The sequence below is a fragment of the Rhagoletis pomonella genome, unplaced genomic scaffold, assembly GCF_013731165.1.
Source record: "Rhagoletis pomonella isolate Grant_MI unplaced genomic scaffold, Rhpom_1.0 Rhpom_scaffold_00005, whole genome shotgun sequence".
In the NCBI taxonomy this organism is placed as follows: domain Eukaryota; kingdom Metazoa; phylum Arthropoda; class Insecta; order Diptera; family Tephritidae; genus Rhagoletis; species Rhagoletis pomonella.
Window position 1 is genome coordinate 43,445,731 of NW_023458559.1, and position 16,968 is coordinate 43,462,698.

At 39.4% G+C, this 16,968-nt stretch overlaps 1 protein-coding gene across 1 annotated transcript in view; it reads left to right on the forward strand.

Annotated features, from left to right (window-relative positions):
* Positions 1–16,968, forward strand: part of LOC118740121 (fat-like cadherin-related tumor suppressor homolog) — a 56,036-nt gene that overhangs the window by 38,844 nt on the left and 224 nt on the right. Inside the window, exons 23-32 of the mRNA XM_036471615.1 lie at positions 3–309; positions 1,772–1,955; positions 2,263–3,104; positions 3,212–3,520; positions 6,928–12,235; positions 13,293–13,556; positions 13,679–13,867; positions 16,432–16,461; positions 16,597–16,731; positions 16,863–16,920. Of these exons, the coding sequence (XP_036327508.1) occupies positions 3–309; positions 1,772–1,955; positions 2,263–3,104; positions 3,212–3,520; positions 6,928–12,235; positions 13,293–13,556; positions 13,679–13,867; positions 16,432–16,461; positions 16,597–16,731; positions 16,863–16,920 (7,626 nt within the window). The remainder of the gene's footprint in view (positions 1–2; positions 310–1,771; positions 1,956–2,262; positions 3,105–3,211; positions 3,521–6,927; positions 12,236–13,292; positions 13,557–13,678; positions 13,868–16,431; positions 16,462–16,596; positions 16,732–16,862; positions 16,921–16,968) is intronic.

Here is a 16,968-nt window from a genome sequence, read left to right on the forward strand (position 1 = left end):
ATACTCGATGTGAATGACAATTGTCCAATCTTCGTGAATTTACCTTACTATGCCACACTATCGGTTGATGATGACAAAGGTACAGTGATAACAAAGGTGAAGGCTGTGGATTTGGATAGTTATGAAAATGGTGAAGTGCGTTACGAGATGAAGAAAGGAAACGGTGAGCTTTTCAAAGTCGATCGCAAGTCGGGTGAATTGGTGCTGAAGCAAAATATCGATGGTAGTACCAGAGTGTACGATTTGATTATCGCTGCATACGATGGTGCAATTTCTCCATGTTCTACAGATGCAGCGGTTAACATAAAGGTGAGTGTTGAGTTCATTACTTATAACTAGTGTAAAAAAATATATAAAACATCTAAATACGTACATACATACATAAATGTGCAGAGTTTGCTTGGCGTTCACCTAGAGTTGTGTGTTCGTTTCTTAAAATGTCACAATCTTTTAAGGTAAAATGGCACATTCTCTGCCCTTTGAAGATTGGTCTAGTTGCACAATATCGAACCGAAGGTATCGATATGGTCTCAATCAAAGTATCGCGCTAATAATAACGGGTATCCATTAATATCGGAATAAAAAGACTCGATATCCCAAATATCGATACCAAAATTCAAAAACAAAATTTTCGGAATATTGGTGTCGTATGTAGGCTGCTGTAGTGTAGTGATAAGAAGTGCGCAAACCTCCGAATCAATTTCTGCCACGAAAAACAGCTTCTCATAAAAAAATAATCGCCGTTCGAAGTCGGCGTAAAACTGTATGGATCCGCTTTGTGGCACAACATCAATTAAAACAGATACCGCGGGTTCAAATCCCGCCACATGCAATTCTAACGATAGTAAAAATTTCTGTTCTTTAAAGTCCAATTCATATCGGGAAGAATTGTTAATCTGGCAACCCAGTAAAAAATATCGGTATCGAATGCCCAAAGTATCGTGTCCCTTGATTTGTCAAGGGAGAAGGTTTCCCTAAAAATCAGATGGGTGCTTAAGACGACAATATTTTGAAATGCGTGAGCTAGACAAGGACAAGAAGGCAAAAACATGTCCTTTTAGAGAGTTGAGTGTAACATCAAACACATTTTGCACCGTGGAAGGGCATAATTTTTTTTGGAGAAACGAAATCACCGTCAATCAATGTTCATCTCTCTTGACTGCGTTCCCGATCGTAGGAACATAGAAGACAACGAAAGAGCAGACGAATTGGTCAAGGTGGGAGCTTTTTTAAATGTACAAATACAACTAGAAATCCCCTTGCACTTTCTGAAAATAGCAAGGAGGAGGTGGAGACTCGTAAGAAAGCACGTGAGCTTTCGCTTGACTATAGCAGGAAAATAACAGCAGAGCTACTAAGTATGTCAAGAGTAGATGTATTTAGTATCGTAGCTTATATGGAAATCCATACAGTATAGGTATAAGTATGTCAAGGGTAGCTGTATTTAGTATCGTAGCTTATATGGAAATCCATACAGTATAGGTATTCACCGAATTGAGCAAGAGGTCTGGCACTCCGGCAGAAGAGCGGATTTCGTCCATGAACGAACGAACTCGTAATAAATCATCGCACGAACTAATTCACCTTTTTCTGAGATTAATACATATATCAGCACATTTCGAACCTAACAAATAATCATCGTAGGTTAAAGTTTTCTGGGTAGGTTTACGCTAATACTCGACAATACGGTTGGTTGGACGGAAACCTCATATTAGCTTTCATAAATTTTATAAAATCATTTTAACCAGCTTTCATTTGAACTCCTTCCCAGGTTGTTGACCGCTCTATGCCAACATTCGATAAACAATTTTATTCCGATGTCGTAAAGGAAAATGCCGAACTATTTTCAGCACTCTCCATAGCAATACTGGCCGAAAGTCCGCTTAAACGGAAATTAATTTATACAATATCCAGCGGAAATGAGGACGAAGTATTCGAAATTGATTACCGAACTGGTAAGTTAAGTGGTGGAGACATTAAGACTACTTAGGCGAGCTAGAAAACCTCAAAGTTGTTGAAATTTTTGTCGAACTGTCAAAATGTGTATATAATAAGGGTCTTCACACCGAGCTTGATAGTCGGCAACTCGGTGTTCGGTAATTTCTCCCCATGTATGTGTTTGTGTACAATAATGTAACTTTTCCATAAAAATTTTGACAATTCAACCAAACGATTCAAGACTTTCGAAAAGCTGAAGACCTTTTGCAGTTTAAAGTTGTAGTTCCACTATAATTTCCCCCCTTGTGTTTTTTATTTTTTTAGGCGTCATTTATATCGTTAACGAGTTGGATTATGAGACAAAGCAAAGCCACGAATTTATGGTGCGTGCCACCGACTCGCTCTCTGGTATCTATGCCGAGGTAACGGTGTCAATAATTGTCGAAGATGCCAATGATTGTTATCCAGAAATCGAACAAGCCAATTACAACATCACCATATCGGAAAATCTCATAATCGGTTCACAAATAATGAAAGTGAATGCAACCGATTGTGATGCGAATGCAAATAGCGAATTATCATATTTTATTGATAGCGTCGATGGTAAAAATAACTCCGCACTCTTTTACATCGACATGGCAGAGGGATATCTATATTTGAAAAGTAATTTAGATGCCGAAGAAAGTACTTTCCATCACATCATACTGGTGGTGAAAGATCATGGTACGCCATCGTTAAGTTCGCGAGCAAATGTATGGATTATAGTAAGGGATCTCAATGATAATTTTCCAAAATTTACGGAGGCTTCCTTCTCGAGTCGTCTATCAGTCAATGCACAACGTGGCCAATTCGTTATCAATGCAAGAGCCTATGATCCCGATCATGAGGATAACGATCGGCTTAAATATCGTATAATCGATGGCAATGAATTGCAAACGTATACGATTAATGAAAATAATGGCGTTATCACGCTACAAAATATGCAAAATTTCACGGATCATCATCAGACGCTGCTAAATGTTTCCGTTAGCGATGGTGTACACACAACTTATGCGAGGGTAAAAATCATACTTATGCCGGAAAATAATCATGCACCAAAGTTTTTGAAATCGAGCTATGAGGCGAGTGTGAAGGAAAATGAGGCAGCTGGAAAGAATATCGTTTTGGTAAGTTTGAGCAAATTCGATTCTTTTTTATGTAAGAGTACTCACTTGGCACCTACTAATGCTAAAGCTTATAATATTGAAATTATCTTCCGATTTCGTTTCTATAGCTTCAAGCATACGACGCTGACTTTGGACGCTTTGCAAAACTCACTTATGATCTGGTCTCAGAAGAATTCAAAGAGTATTTCGAAATTGATGGCAGCAATGGTTCCATTACAACCAAAGTGGCATTTGATAGGGAGCAACGTGCTTTCTACGACGTATTAGTGCGGGTCTCTGACGAAGGTGGCAAGGCAGATTATGCTCTCTTGAAAATCAAAGTTGAAGATGTAAATGACAATAGTCCGCGCTTCATGGTTAAGGAATATAAACTTGTAGTTAAAGTCGATACACCAATTAATTTCACACTTTTGAAGGTAAGTAAGCGATTTATTTGGTTGATATGTTTTTAAAAGGTGCACAAATCATTCATCTGTTCGGATATCTTGACCTTAGAGAAATACTCAGACACAATGTGAAAGTGTTGTGTGTTGATAAGACGATACTCTGTAAAGCTACATTCACTTACACTTTTATAAAGAAGAAGTTAAAGAAATAGGATCTTTTTACAAATTTATTGAGCGCCTAACCCATGAGGCTGCAAGCAAGACAAAACAAAGTTGTAAAAAAACAGACGATATGGTATTACATACTACTGAGGCTATCGGTATCCTTTTCTCGGAGCCCAAGTAATAAATAGCCCTCGAATTGTTAATGTGGTTGGCACTCATTTGTAATATTACAAGATTCAGGCTTATTATTTAAATTTGAAACTGACTAAATGAAAATCAACTACATACATAGAGCCTCCACCACGCTGCTTCGTATAGCCTAGAAAGACGGTAACGTTAATTCGGATTAACGGCGCAGTTGGTCTGATCAAAATTGTACACTGACAGAAGGCAGTATTGCGGATTAAGCCAGCCGCGAGGTCGTGTGTTCGACTCCCACGGCCAGAGATTTTTTAAATTTTTTTAGTTCCTTCATTTACTACTGCTATTTTTTTTAATAAATTCGAACTCTAAAAATGAAATGAATTAAACACAAAAAGGAAACAAATTATAATAAATGAAATAAAATATATAATTAAAGAAGGAAAAATAAAAAATAAAAATAATTTTTAAGAATTGCCCGAAGTGGGGAGCATTTGCTTTGTATGCTTACTTCTTTGCTCAGAGAGCGTAGAATACAGAAAACAAGTAAAACTAGCTAGATGTCCAGGCCTTGTCGGCGATTGTGCATTAGGGTGACCCAACAAAAAATAGTTTAAAATGTTAAGCTCTCACCCCTAAGATTTATCTGAATGAAAAAAAATAAATACTTAAATTTTTTTTTAAAAAAAAAAAAAAAAAAAAATTTGAACTGCCGCAAAGCCCTTTTCCAAGTATTTTATTCGGGGAAAACACCTTTTTATAGAAATGGTACCTATAGAATTCTTGAAAATCAATATTTTTCTTCTTGCTTTTCAGGAGACTTCCAATAATAATACCCAATTGTTTATTTGAAAATTTTTTAATACTAACGATTTTTTATGGGTCCCCCATTGCCTTTTTGGCGGTTTTTGGAGGACCTAAAACAAATAGTTAATATTCAAGAATGGTTAAATAAACGATTGAGTATTGTGATTGGAAGTATCTTTAAGAGAATTATATACCAAACAAATAAAATACATATGTACATGGAAGTCTTCATAAGTTTGACAATTAACTATAGGACTTAATCTGGATAAACTGCAGTTAATTAACGGGATAATTCCGTATTAACGAGATGATCCAGATCAACGCTGCCGTCTGTCTATGCTTTTATACTCCTTCATCAAGAATCTCGATTCTCCTCCAGCGGTAGTTTTCTTTCGAAATACTCTTTCTCCCTATTTTCTGGCCTGGTCAAAGCAACATAGCAAAAAAAGATATTTAGAAAAAATGTTTTTTTCTTAACAGCGGTTCGCCTCTCTGCAGGCAATAGCAAACCTCCGAGTGTATTTCTGCCATGAAAAACAGGTTCTCATTAAAATACAATCGCCGTTCGGAATCGGCGTAAAACTTTGTATGACAAAATCAAGGCGCACGCCACAAATCGGAGGAGCAGCTCGGCCAAACACTAATATATCGTCGTTTAAAGTACAAAACCGCGTATCAACAAAATGCAAAACCGCGTATCAAGATAATGCAAAACCGTGTATGTGAATTATGTAAATTATCTTCTACAGAGTAAAAACACTCATATTTCAAAATGGTTCTCTTTTTTATAAAGCAATTGCATACCTGGCCAGTATATTTCAGGACGAATGGATAAGGATTGAGCCAAGAGCTTGTGTGAGCAAATCCAATTTTTGGCAGCTAATGCCAGTTACGCGGTTTTGCATGATGACGATACGCGTTTTGTACTTTAAACGACGATATGTGTAAGGGCCAATCTATTATTAATTTTATTATTAATTAAATTCATAAAAAGGGGTCTGGTCCTAACATTATCCAGTGCGACATATTTAAGCAAGGTAATGTTAATGCGTAGAGCGAACCACTGACTACTATGATTAAAACGGTAGCTGGCTGATTATTCGGAAAAGCTTGCGTGCCAAAAACGACGTTTCGCAGTTATCTGTTATCCATCCCAGAGCGATCCTCGGAACTATTTAGGAGGTAAAAGCTGAGCAGCATAGAATGCAAAGAGAATTCTACCTCAACACCCTCGAAACAGCGGCGAAATTGCGACTTATATGTGTAAATGTTAAATTTTATAGGGGCCTCCGATGCACCCAGGGCCAGAAGAACATTGCAGTTGCTTACGTCACTAAACTGGCGTAAAACTCATCTGTTCAAGACTAGTGGTAAGATAGTCAGCTCGATGAAACCACCTCGAGGTACGCTTCCTAACGAGCTCCTTCACTATTAAGTTCCCAGCAATATTACCGTGGCCTGGTACTCATCGAAGTTCTAATTCAGGTATTCTGCGATTAATGTTGAGCACACCGTTTGGAAGTTCAATGTCCTAATTACAGCTTGGCCATAAGATTAAATATTTGCCTCCTTAATTGCAGCCAATCAACTGCTTTCTTAATGACTGCTATCTCTGCCTGAAAAATACTAGTATTAGTAGTATATTTTTGAAGTTCATGGAGAGTTTGCGACAAAAAACATCTTCACTGACCACTTCCGTTAAACTGCAACTCGTGCTTGTAAAATTTCCTTCATCATCGCTTGATTAAATGCGATCCACCCACTGAGCAGCTGGAAGGTAGTTAAGGATCGAGTGGTCTTGTGTCTAACCCTGGCACATGTTGAGTGGGAGTGGTCCAAAGTAGAATTATCAACATTATTACACACGATTCGTGCAAACATTTGGCTGTTGTTGTTGTAACAGCATACAAGTTCCCCAAAGAGTTTTTGGGGAGTGTTGCTGGAGTGACAGTCCTTGGCCAGATAGATGTAAATCTCGGTTGTTCCGGTTACGTAGACCCGACTGTCGTGGGAACGTGCAAAAATTTGGCAATTCTACGTGCTGATGGACTCCTCCTCGGAGTTCCTCTCCAATTTGTCTTTTTCGCGTCGCTGCTTCATGTCAGAAATACACTTGGCGGTTTGCCACTGCCTGCCAACAGGTAACCGATATTATTTTTGGACATTGGTCGGAGTAGGAATCAAACATGGATCCTGCCGAGTGATAGTACGTGCATACCTTTAACCACTAGGGTACGGCGACCACAGCTAACCTATAGTTTCTTCCCATTTTTTTTATTATTTAACATGACCTCACTTTGCTCATTCATTATTCATTTACATAGGTAAAAGCATTCGATATAGATGAGCATGATAACGCGCGTTTAACGTACACAATCGACGAATCGACAGTGGCGGAAACTTACAAAGATATATTCGCTATCAATGAGCGCGATGGTGGTTTGAGCCTGCTGAGACCGATAACAGAGCTCGCCAACAATGTCGCGCAGTTCTTTGTGCGCGCTCTGGATCGTGGCAGCCCTCAGTTCCACAATGATGTGCCTGTTACAGTGCAATTCATCAGCGCCAATGTTACCGTACCGGAATTTGAAAAGCGTTCCCTTGAACTGCACGTTTTAGAATCCACGCCACCGGGTTCCGTCTTGACAAAACTACGGCTTTCCGGAAATTATTCTGTGAAATTTTCAATACCAATTGAAAGTCGAAAGTTTTCGATTTCCGAAAATGGTGAAGTAATACTCATGCAAACGCTCGATCGCGAAGTGAACGATGTACACTATATGATTGCCATGGCGGAGACAGAAACTATACCGCCTCTTTTTACCTTTTGCGAAATCCACATACAAGTGCTGGATGAAAACGATAATTCACCAAAGTTTGATAGTCGCGAGTACAATGTGCATGTAGGTGAGAATATCGACAAAGTCGCCTCTATCATAAAAATCACAGCGACCGATATGGATACAGGATCGAATGGGGATATTCGCTATTATCTGGAAGATGAAACGAATACTGCATCGAATGTTTTCGACATCGATATCTACACGGGTTGGATAACCTTGCTGAGCGCACTGGATAGGGAAACCCAATCGGAGTACCACTTCAATGTGCTCGCAACTGACAATGGCCAACCGAAGCATGTGTCGAAGGTGCCTGTGACCATCAAGATCATCGACTACAACGACAATCCCTCGCTTTTCAATCAGGACAAATTCGAGATCGCAGTGCATGAGAACGCGCTGCCTGGCACCATATTGAAATACTTCCTGATAACCGATCTGGATGCCGAGAAGAGCATAACGAGCTATTACATAATGAGTGGTGATAAATTTTCGCAATTCCAAATTGGTAAAACCGGTGAACTCTTTGTGGCCAAGCCACTGGATAGAGAGGCTATCGCAGCTTACAACTTGCATGTACTTGTAACGGATGGAAAGTTTGTGGCCACCACTGAGGTGGTGATAACGGTGCAGGATGTGAATGATAATGTGCCGATTTGTATGACGCCACGCTACACTTTGAGAATCAACGAATCTGTGATGGCGGGTACGCCCCTAATACAAATCGATGCATTGGATCTGGATGAGAATGGCGGTAATCAGTTACGTTACTATTTGACAGGCAATCGCTCAGATGATTTCTTCATCGAAAAAGACACCGGCACCTTGCGTGTGGCTAAGCCGATAGATAGAGAGACGTATGCGCGTTATATTTTAACTGCACATGCGCAAGACGGCCAAGAGCTGCTGCAGGTATGCACCTCTGAGTTGATTATCAACGTCAATGATCTCAACGATAATCGACCAGAGTTCTCGATGGCACAGTATATAGTAAGCATACCCGAGGATGCGCCTGTCGGCACCATCGTGACCAAAGTGCATGCGACCGATAAGGATTTCGGCCTCAATCGCAAGATCATTTACTCATTCCTTGAAGAGCAGCCGAACTTTAGCATCTCACGCACGAGTGGCATTATTAAACTCTCGAAAAGTTTAGATCGTGAAAGCATTTCCATATTCAACATCTCTATTAAAGCGGTGGACTGTGGCAATCCCAAACAGTTAACAATCACAAGGCTCATCATCAACGTGCTCGATATTAATGATAATCCACCAGAATTCAGTACGCGCGAGTATCGCACGTATGTGTACGAGAATGCCACACTCAACTCGGAGGTGGTGCGCATCTTTGCGACCTCAAAGGACATAGGCGTCAATGCGGAGGTGCTGTACTTCGTTGTGGGCGGCAATGAGCATAATAAGTTCAGCATTGATTCCAAGACGGGCAGCGTATATGTAAATGATGATTTGGATTATGAACGCACAAAGGCTTACTTTCTCACCGTGCAGGCGATTGATGGCGGCACGCCACCGCTCAGCAACATAGCTTCGGTGAATATTACGGTCCTGGATGTCAACGATAATCGCCCGAAATTCACGCAGAATACGTATCGTGCGAAAGTGCGGGAGGATGCATCTAAAATGCAAAGGATCCTACAGGTATTGGCTACCGACGCGGACTCGGGCCAAAATGGCATCATACGCTATAATATAGAGCGTGGCGATCAGCTCAATCAGTTCGCCATAGAAGACTTCTCTGGTCAGATAATCGTCATCAATGCGCTGGATCGTGAGTTAAATGCCAATTACTTGCTAGAGGTGAAGGCCTGCGACAATGGCGTGCCCGAGCTATGCAACTATGTGCGCATCTATGTGGATATTCTGGACGTGAACGACAATCCGCCGCTCTTCCGCCAGCAAAATTACAGCGTAGTATTGCAGGAGAACAAGCAGTTGGGCTATAATGTGCTGCCATTCGAAATCACCGATGCCGATGAACCGCCGAACACGTCGCCCTACACCTTCGATCTTCGCAGCGGCAATGATGGCGGTTTCTTCCGCATCGAGCAAGATGGCTGGCTGCGTACTGCGGCGCGTTTTAATCACAAAATCTGCGACATTTACACGCTGCAGGTGCGCGTCTTTGACAATGGAACACCGCCGCTCTATTCGGACGCCTGGGTGCATGTGCGCATCATCGAAGAGAGCCAATATCCGCCTGTTATAACACCGTTGGAGGTTACTGTGAAGTCTTATGACGACGATTACATCGGTGGTTTCTTGGGTCGCATACATGCGAGCGATCAGGATAAGTATGACAATTTGATATACGCGCTGACGCCCACCAGCGGTGAGTCGTTCGTGACCAAGCAACTTTTCAATATATCACAAAATAACGGTTCCCTGTACGCCATCAGCAACCTCGATGTGGGCATGTATCGCATTAATGTAACTGTCACCGATGGCAAGTTTACAGCGCATGCAGTTATCAAGCTGAATGTGGAGCTTATAACGGGCGATATGACACGCAATGCTGTTGTGATAAGTTTTCGCAAAGTTACGCCTGAAGCGTTCATACTGAGTCATCGCAAAGGTTTCATACGCGCTTTGCGCGCCATACTACGCTGCCGCCAGAAAGACATCACCATCATTGCCATACAAACGGCCTCGAGCCATGCCACTTACAAGGAACCCAACGATTCGGAAAATGTCATGCTGGAGCGGAGTAAGCGTCAGACGCCTATGGCTGCCGATAATTTGAATATTTTATTCGCAGTACGCAAGCAACAAATAACGCCCAGCTCAGAGGAGTATTTCACCACAGCTGAGGTGCGCGCAGTGCTGGTCAATTTCATTGACGACATCGAGGACGCCACCAATCTGGTGGTGGAAGAGATAATGGCGCCTACCTGTGCGCGCAATATTTGCATGCAAGGTGACTGCTTCAATCGCATACGCCTCAATAAGCGCAAGTTAAATACGTACTCCACAGATGTCGCCAGCTTCGCCTCGCCCACGTACAAGCACGCCAACGAATGTCAATGCAAGCAAGGCTATGGTGGACGCATATGCAACGAGCCGATAAACGCCTGCTCATCGGACCCTTGTCCGCCGGAGAAGACATGCTGGCCCGCCAACACTACTGTCGGCTACCAGTGCATCTGTCCGCAAGGTTACACCGGTCATGCCTGCGACAGCAAATCGTCGCTATCGAAATGTCCATACGGCAACTGCAGCGCGCGTTTCACCTCGGTCTCCTTCAGCGGCAAGAGCTATGCGCACTACAAGATCAACAAGGCTGTGGCGAAATCTATACTCGAGCAGGAGTTTGTCTATTCGCTGAAGATACGCACTGTGCAGCAAACGGGCACGTTACTCTTCTCCAGCGGCCGCATCGACTATCACATACTGGAGATCTTCAATGGCGCTGTGCAATATCGCTTCGAGCTGGGCTCGGGCGAGGGGAAAATATGTGTCTCAAGCATTTACATTGCCGATGGCGAGTGGCATACCATTACGCTGGAACGCATATTGAATAGCGCCAAGCTGACGGTGGATAACAAGCACGTCTCGCAGGGCAGTGCGCCAGGCGTCAATGGCATACTAAACATACAATCGAGTGATATTTTCGTGGGCGCTGAAGTGAAACCGCATCCCTCCATCATCGGCTTCGAGGACATACAGAAGGGTTTCATTGGCTGCATGTCAGACATCAAAATTGCGCTCGATCCACTACCACTATACATATCGGGTGGCAGCTCTGTGGCGGCGCTAAAGCGTTTCACAAACGTCGAGTTCACTTGTGATCCGACGAGCGTGCTCGTACAACTGGGCATTTGTGGCGCACAGCCTTGCCTCAACGGCGGCATCTGCATCGACTTGGGCGAGAATAAATTCAAGTGTACCTGTCATTCACGTTTCACCGGTCAGATGTGTGAGATGGATATGGATCCGTGCGCCTCGGCGCCCTGTCTGTACGGCGGCCGCTGTGAGGTGCACGAGTTGGGCAATTACACGTGCGCATGTCCGCTGCACTTATCGGGGCGCCGCTGCGAATATGGCAAATATTGTTCGCCGAATCCATGCAAAAATGGTGGCGTTTGCGAGGAGGGCGATGGCACACCGCACTGCATGTGCCGTGGCTATACCGGGCCAACGTGTGAGATCGACGTGAATGAATGTGATAATCATCCGTGTGGCAATGGTGCCACCTGCATCAATGAGGCTGGTAGCTTTCGCTGTATTTGCCCATCTTATCTCACAGGCGCCAGTTGTGGCGATCCATTATATTCGAATTCGATTTCTACAAAGTTAAAGAATCTCTCAATGGAGCAGCTTGCTGGCATTGTGGTGGGCATAGTATTCATTATCATAGTTATACTTGTGGCCTTCTGTTGTATAGTCATTCGGAAGAGCAGCAATACAAGCGGCCAAAATGCAACGAGTAAGGATCCATATAAGGGTGAGAATTTGAATTCGCTTGTCTGTAAGGAAAAATATGCCAAGAATATCGCTAAGATGAGCAATTTGGAGATAAACCAGCGGCCAATGAGTTATACAGCATCGACAAATGATAACTTGTACACTGGTCACACAACCTTCGTGAATAACTTGGACATATTGCGCAGCTACGGTTCGGCGGGTGATGAGCTGGAAAACATTCCATTCGAATATCAGAAAATCAATCGAAATAATGAGCATGTAAATCTAAACGATTCTGATCCCGTACAAAAGCGCGACTGGGCTGAACAAATGCATTTAAAGACGTTCAGCGAGAATAAGCTTAACAATGGTGAGTAAATATTGCTTTATTATATACATTAAGGTGCATCACTGTTCATCCAAAAAAAATCGGTACTGGTTTTCCATCGGAAATATAAGATTTATTATATTTTAAGACTTCCGCCAAAATATTTTGAAAAAATATTAAGATTAAGCTTAAGTAAGCTGGACATATTTGAAAACACCTCAAAAAATTTAGTTTTTCATAAATAAAAAAACTAGTTTTTAAAAATGCTTTCCCAAAAATCGCCCCCAGATGATAGAAGAGTTCAAACTTGAAAGGCCTACAAAAAATTAAAAAAAAAAATGTTATCAACAGAGTCAAAAGAATGAGATTTTTGGAGGTACTTTCAAATCGGTCTAGCCCACGTTAATCTTAATATTTTCCGAAATAATAATATATATTCTATAATTCGGATGGGAACCACGCGATGCATATATTAGAACATTGTATATAACCTATTAATTAAATTGATTTTTAATTTCTAACCAGGTGGCGACCCTCGTCAAAAATATTTCCCAAATAGAGCTTTCTTAAACCTCTTTCGTTTGATATCTATATAAAATATTTAATTCAATTTACTAATTCAGTTGATTTTGACCTTCTTAAACAGGAAGTAAGACCTCTTTTGACCTTTTAAAACTATCATCGAAATCCCATATTAATATATTTCATTAAATTGTTATTTCATTTTTTTTTTCTTTTTTGGTTTTTGTTTCCGAAGAGAGTGCGTGTCTGATGTATTTTGGAACAGCTGGCACCCTCCTCAAAGATTTTTTCGAAACCTCTCTCGGTTGATACCCATATAAAATTTTTTCTTTTAACTTGTTAATAAATTTGGAAATAATTTCAAAATAAACCATTTTAGAAATTCTTCCGTCTGATACCCACATTGTTGTAATCTTTTATTTAACCTATTAATTGATTATAACATTTGATAAAAATTGTAACTCTCTTATATAATATAAGTAGGATTTATTTTTTACTTAATACTTAAGATAATTTTTTTGCCAATCGTTATTACTAGATTTTACAATTTATAAATATCTGTATATTTCCTATTTAGAAAAACTCGATTATGCCGCTTTAAAAACCGGCTGTAGCAAAATGATACAAGTAACAGTGCCAAATGTATGTCATTCACCTTATACCGATTATCCAACGGTCAATCATGGTCAATATCATTGGGACTGTTCGGATTGGGTACGTAAAAGCCATAATCCATTGCCGGATATAACAGAAGTACCTGGTGCTGAGATTGCCGACTCATCGAGCTTCCATAGTAATGATAGCAATGAATCTAAGCCAAGGCGTACCTATGCAATGCAAAGTAAGTTGCGATAATAAAATTGATACATAATTAAAACTCTTCCCACAATTTTTCCTATTATTTTATCTACATATGTATGTTTATTTTTGTATAAAAAATACCTATTTTTTTATTCCCGTTAGGTATGTGCGTTGGCGTTGATCCTACACGAGATATTGTAACTTTAAATGAAGACTTAACATCCGAATGCATCGACTCTGAACTCGAGAGTTGTATGCGACCTTTCGAACTGCCGCTTATTAATAATGATGATGTTTCAAGACTGAGCCCCCAAATTAACTTTGAGAATGAAGACTTCATTACAAATCCAGGTAATAACCTTATTTAATAATAATAATACTAGATCGGCGCTTACACATATGTTAGTGTTTGGCCGAGCTTCTCCTCCGATTTGTGGCGTTGTCACACAAAGAGCAGGGACCTTTACGCCGACTCCGAACGGCGATTGTATTTTTATAAGAAGCTGTTTTTCATGGCAGAAATATACTCGGAGGTTTGTCATTACCTGCGAGGGGCGCTCGCTGTTAAGAAAAAACCCTTTTTCTACATTTTTTTGCGATGTTCCTTTGACCAGGGCTTGAACCCAGGCCCTGCGGAGTGGAAGCACGCACTGCTTACCACTACACCACAGCGGCCTTATTTAATGTTGATTGAAAACAAAAAACTGTTTAAGAAAAACGAAAATTCGTATAACACATTTAGGGCTTCAAGTTCCAACTTTACTAACCTTAAATGGCATATAAGCTTTAGAAGGAGTTGGCTTTAACTCTTTGTAGTCTCTTTTAAAGTTCATTGATTTTACAATTTTCAAGTTACAAGTATTTATTCTCACAGTAAAAATCGACTTTTTGAAAGATCTACAGCAAATATTCAAAACTAATTTTTCCTAAAATATTTTAAATTTCGTAAGACCTTTTTGTCCAATGCTTTTCATATATGTATCGATAAATTTGTATATGTATCGATATTTTCATATATCGATTTATTTATCGCTATTTATCCATTTACTTGTCGTTATGTTCTTGCCCAATGTCATCAGAATATAATCGATACAATTGCATAGCAATAAAATTGTCGACATGTATTTGGGTGGTCCTTAAAATATCAAAATCTTGGGAACCTCTTTTTTTTTGTTCTACGTACAAAATAAAGACACCTACGAAAAATTTAAAATCAAAAAAAATAGGGGTCACTACCATGCTTTGGAAAATTTTAATTTTTTCTATCGCAAAAAATAATAATAAAATGAATAGGCTTCAATAATATGTCAAATTTATCAGATTTCAGTAAAAATTGTATCAAACTTTTGTGATTCTTAAAAGATTTACAATTTTTTCAAACCCTGGTAGCGACTACTAAATTTTTTTTTAATATTTTGGATGTCTTTTTTTTGCACGTAGAACAAAGTAACGAGGTGGCCTATACAAAATTTAGATGTTGATATATTTTAAGGACCACGCTAATGTGTATCCATGTTCGTAAAACTTGCGTTCATTCGAGTTAATATTCACTTTGCCCTGGGAGTGTATTTTTCACCTCGGGTGTACTCGACAGTGTTGCCGCGAATCATTTTTAGCGGTAGCCAAATTCCATTAAAAAAATGGCTAAAAAAGAGCTAAAAAAAGTCGTTGTGGCTAAAAATGGTAGCTAAATTTTTTACTTACATACAAGTATACACGAAAACATTTTCAATAAGTAATGGTATAGAAAAACAAGTCTGGAAAAAAGCTAATATTTTATCCAACCAAAAACCTTTTTGTATAAAAGGGGAAATATACGACACCAGCTTGCTGGCTCCATCCAGTGATTGTACCATCAGGCTCGAAGTATATAACTTACCAGCATGCTGGTACAATATTTATTTCTTTACAACGAGGTCGAGGAAACATCGAAATGATTACAGCGGAAATTTCATAATTTTTCTACCGTTTTTTTAAACATTGTGTTTTTTTTTGAAATTCACAACTGCAATATCGTGAACTTTAATACAAAATACTTTTTACTTAGAAAATTTAGCTTATTTCACCACTGACGACACCAGCTTGCTGGTACAATCATAAAACTTTCAAATAGTTTTTGAAGTCACACCAGCAGCTGGTACAATCACACCACAAGAACATACAGGGTCAATCGACTTGATGGGCCATTTAACTAATAAATCATATTAAGGGCCGTAAACTTATCTATTTTAAACTGTCGTAGTATAAAAACGTAAGGAACATACAATACATATATGTATATATGTATATCAGTATTTCTTAGTTTAAAAATTCATCTCTTACATAGATAAAAAAAAATTAGATCAAATTAAGCATACACAACTTTTCATGCCAAGTATGAATAAATTCTATAAAGGGCTAAAAAAGGGCTAGGGGCAATTTTAAATTTATGTGGCTAAAAAAAGTATGTGGTGGCTAAATCTAGCCACCAAAGGGCTAAAACGGCAACACTGGTACTCGAGCTGAAAATTTAAATTTGTACAACTCTCCCTGCATCACGCTTTCGAGTAACGAAAGTGTGAAAACAACAAATCAAAATTTTTACTGAGCAATTTCTATGTACAGCATTTTAGCAACATAGCAACTAGATTGCAATATTGCGGTAATTATTACGTAGCTCGAACATACCCTCCTTCACACGTATTTAATATTGTTATCGATAATGTTATCGATTAATTTATCGAGCCTAATATTGATTAATTCATCGAATCCTTATCCATTTACTGCTATCATCATTTTTTCGAGTTCAATTTCATTTGGACCTTCAAAAACTTTAATTCTTACATACAATATTTTGATTTCCTAAAAATTAAATTTTTTAATTTAAATTTATCGAATTTTCATATTCCTAATCATTTTGCTTTTTTCTTTTAAAGTGCCTTCAACATATGATCCTATGAACTCATGTAAGTACTTAAATTTTAGTAAAACACTATAATTTAACATAAATTAAAAAGTTACTAAAAATTAAAAAAAAAAATATTGTTATTTAATTGCATGAAATTTACGCTCTTCAAATGTGTCTATTTTGAAAACATCAGGTAACGCATACTTACGGCATCCAGATTCATATTTACCTCCATTTAATGTACCCAGTGAAACTGAAGGTGAAAGTTCAAGCACTGAGGTATTTTCAAAAGCCACCAGTGAAATGCTACCCAGAAGAAAATTAAGTGGTATGTATGTGCAAAAACGAACTCCAAAATAATCATGCATCACTCCATGTGTTATCCTAATCTCTTCAATTGTAATTCTTGCTTAACCAATTTTGTATAAATTTTCTTAATTTCTTCGTTCTCTTCTATAGACAAATCGGAAGAAATTTATGTGTTCAGAAATCTCCACTCGAAAAATGGATCAAATAGCGACCTATCGGTTCACTTGTGTGAAATTGAAGATTCCGAATTAGAGGA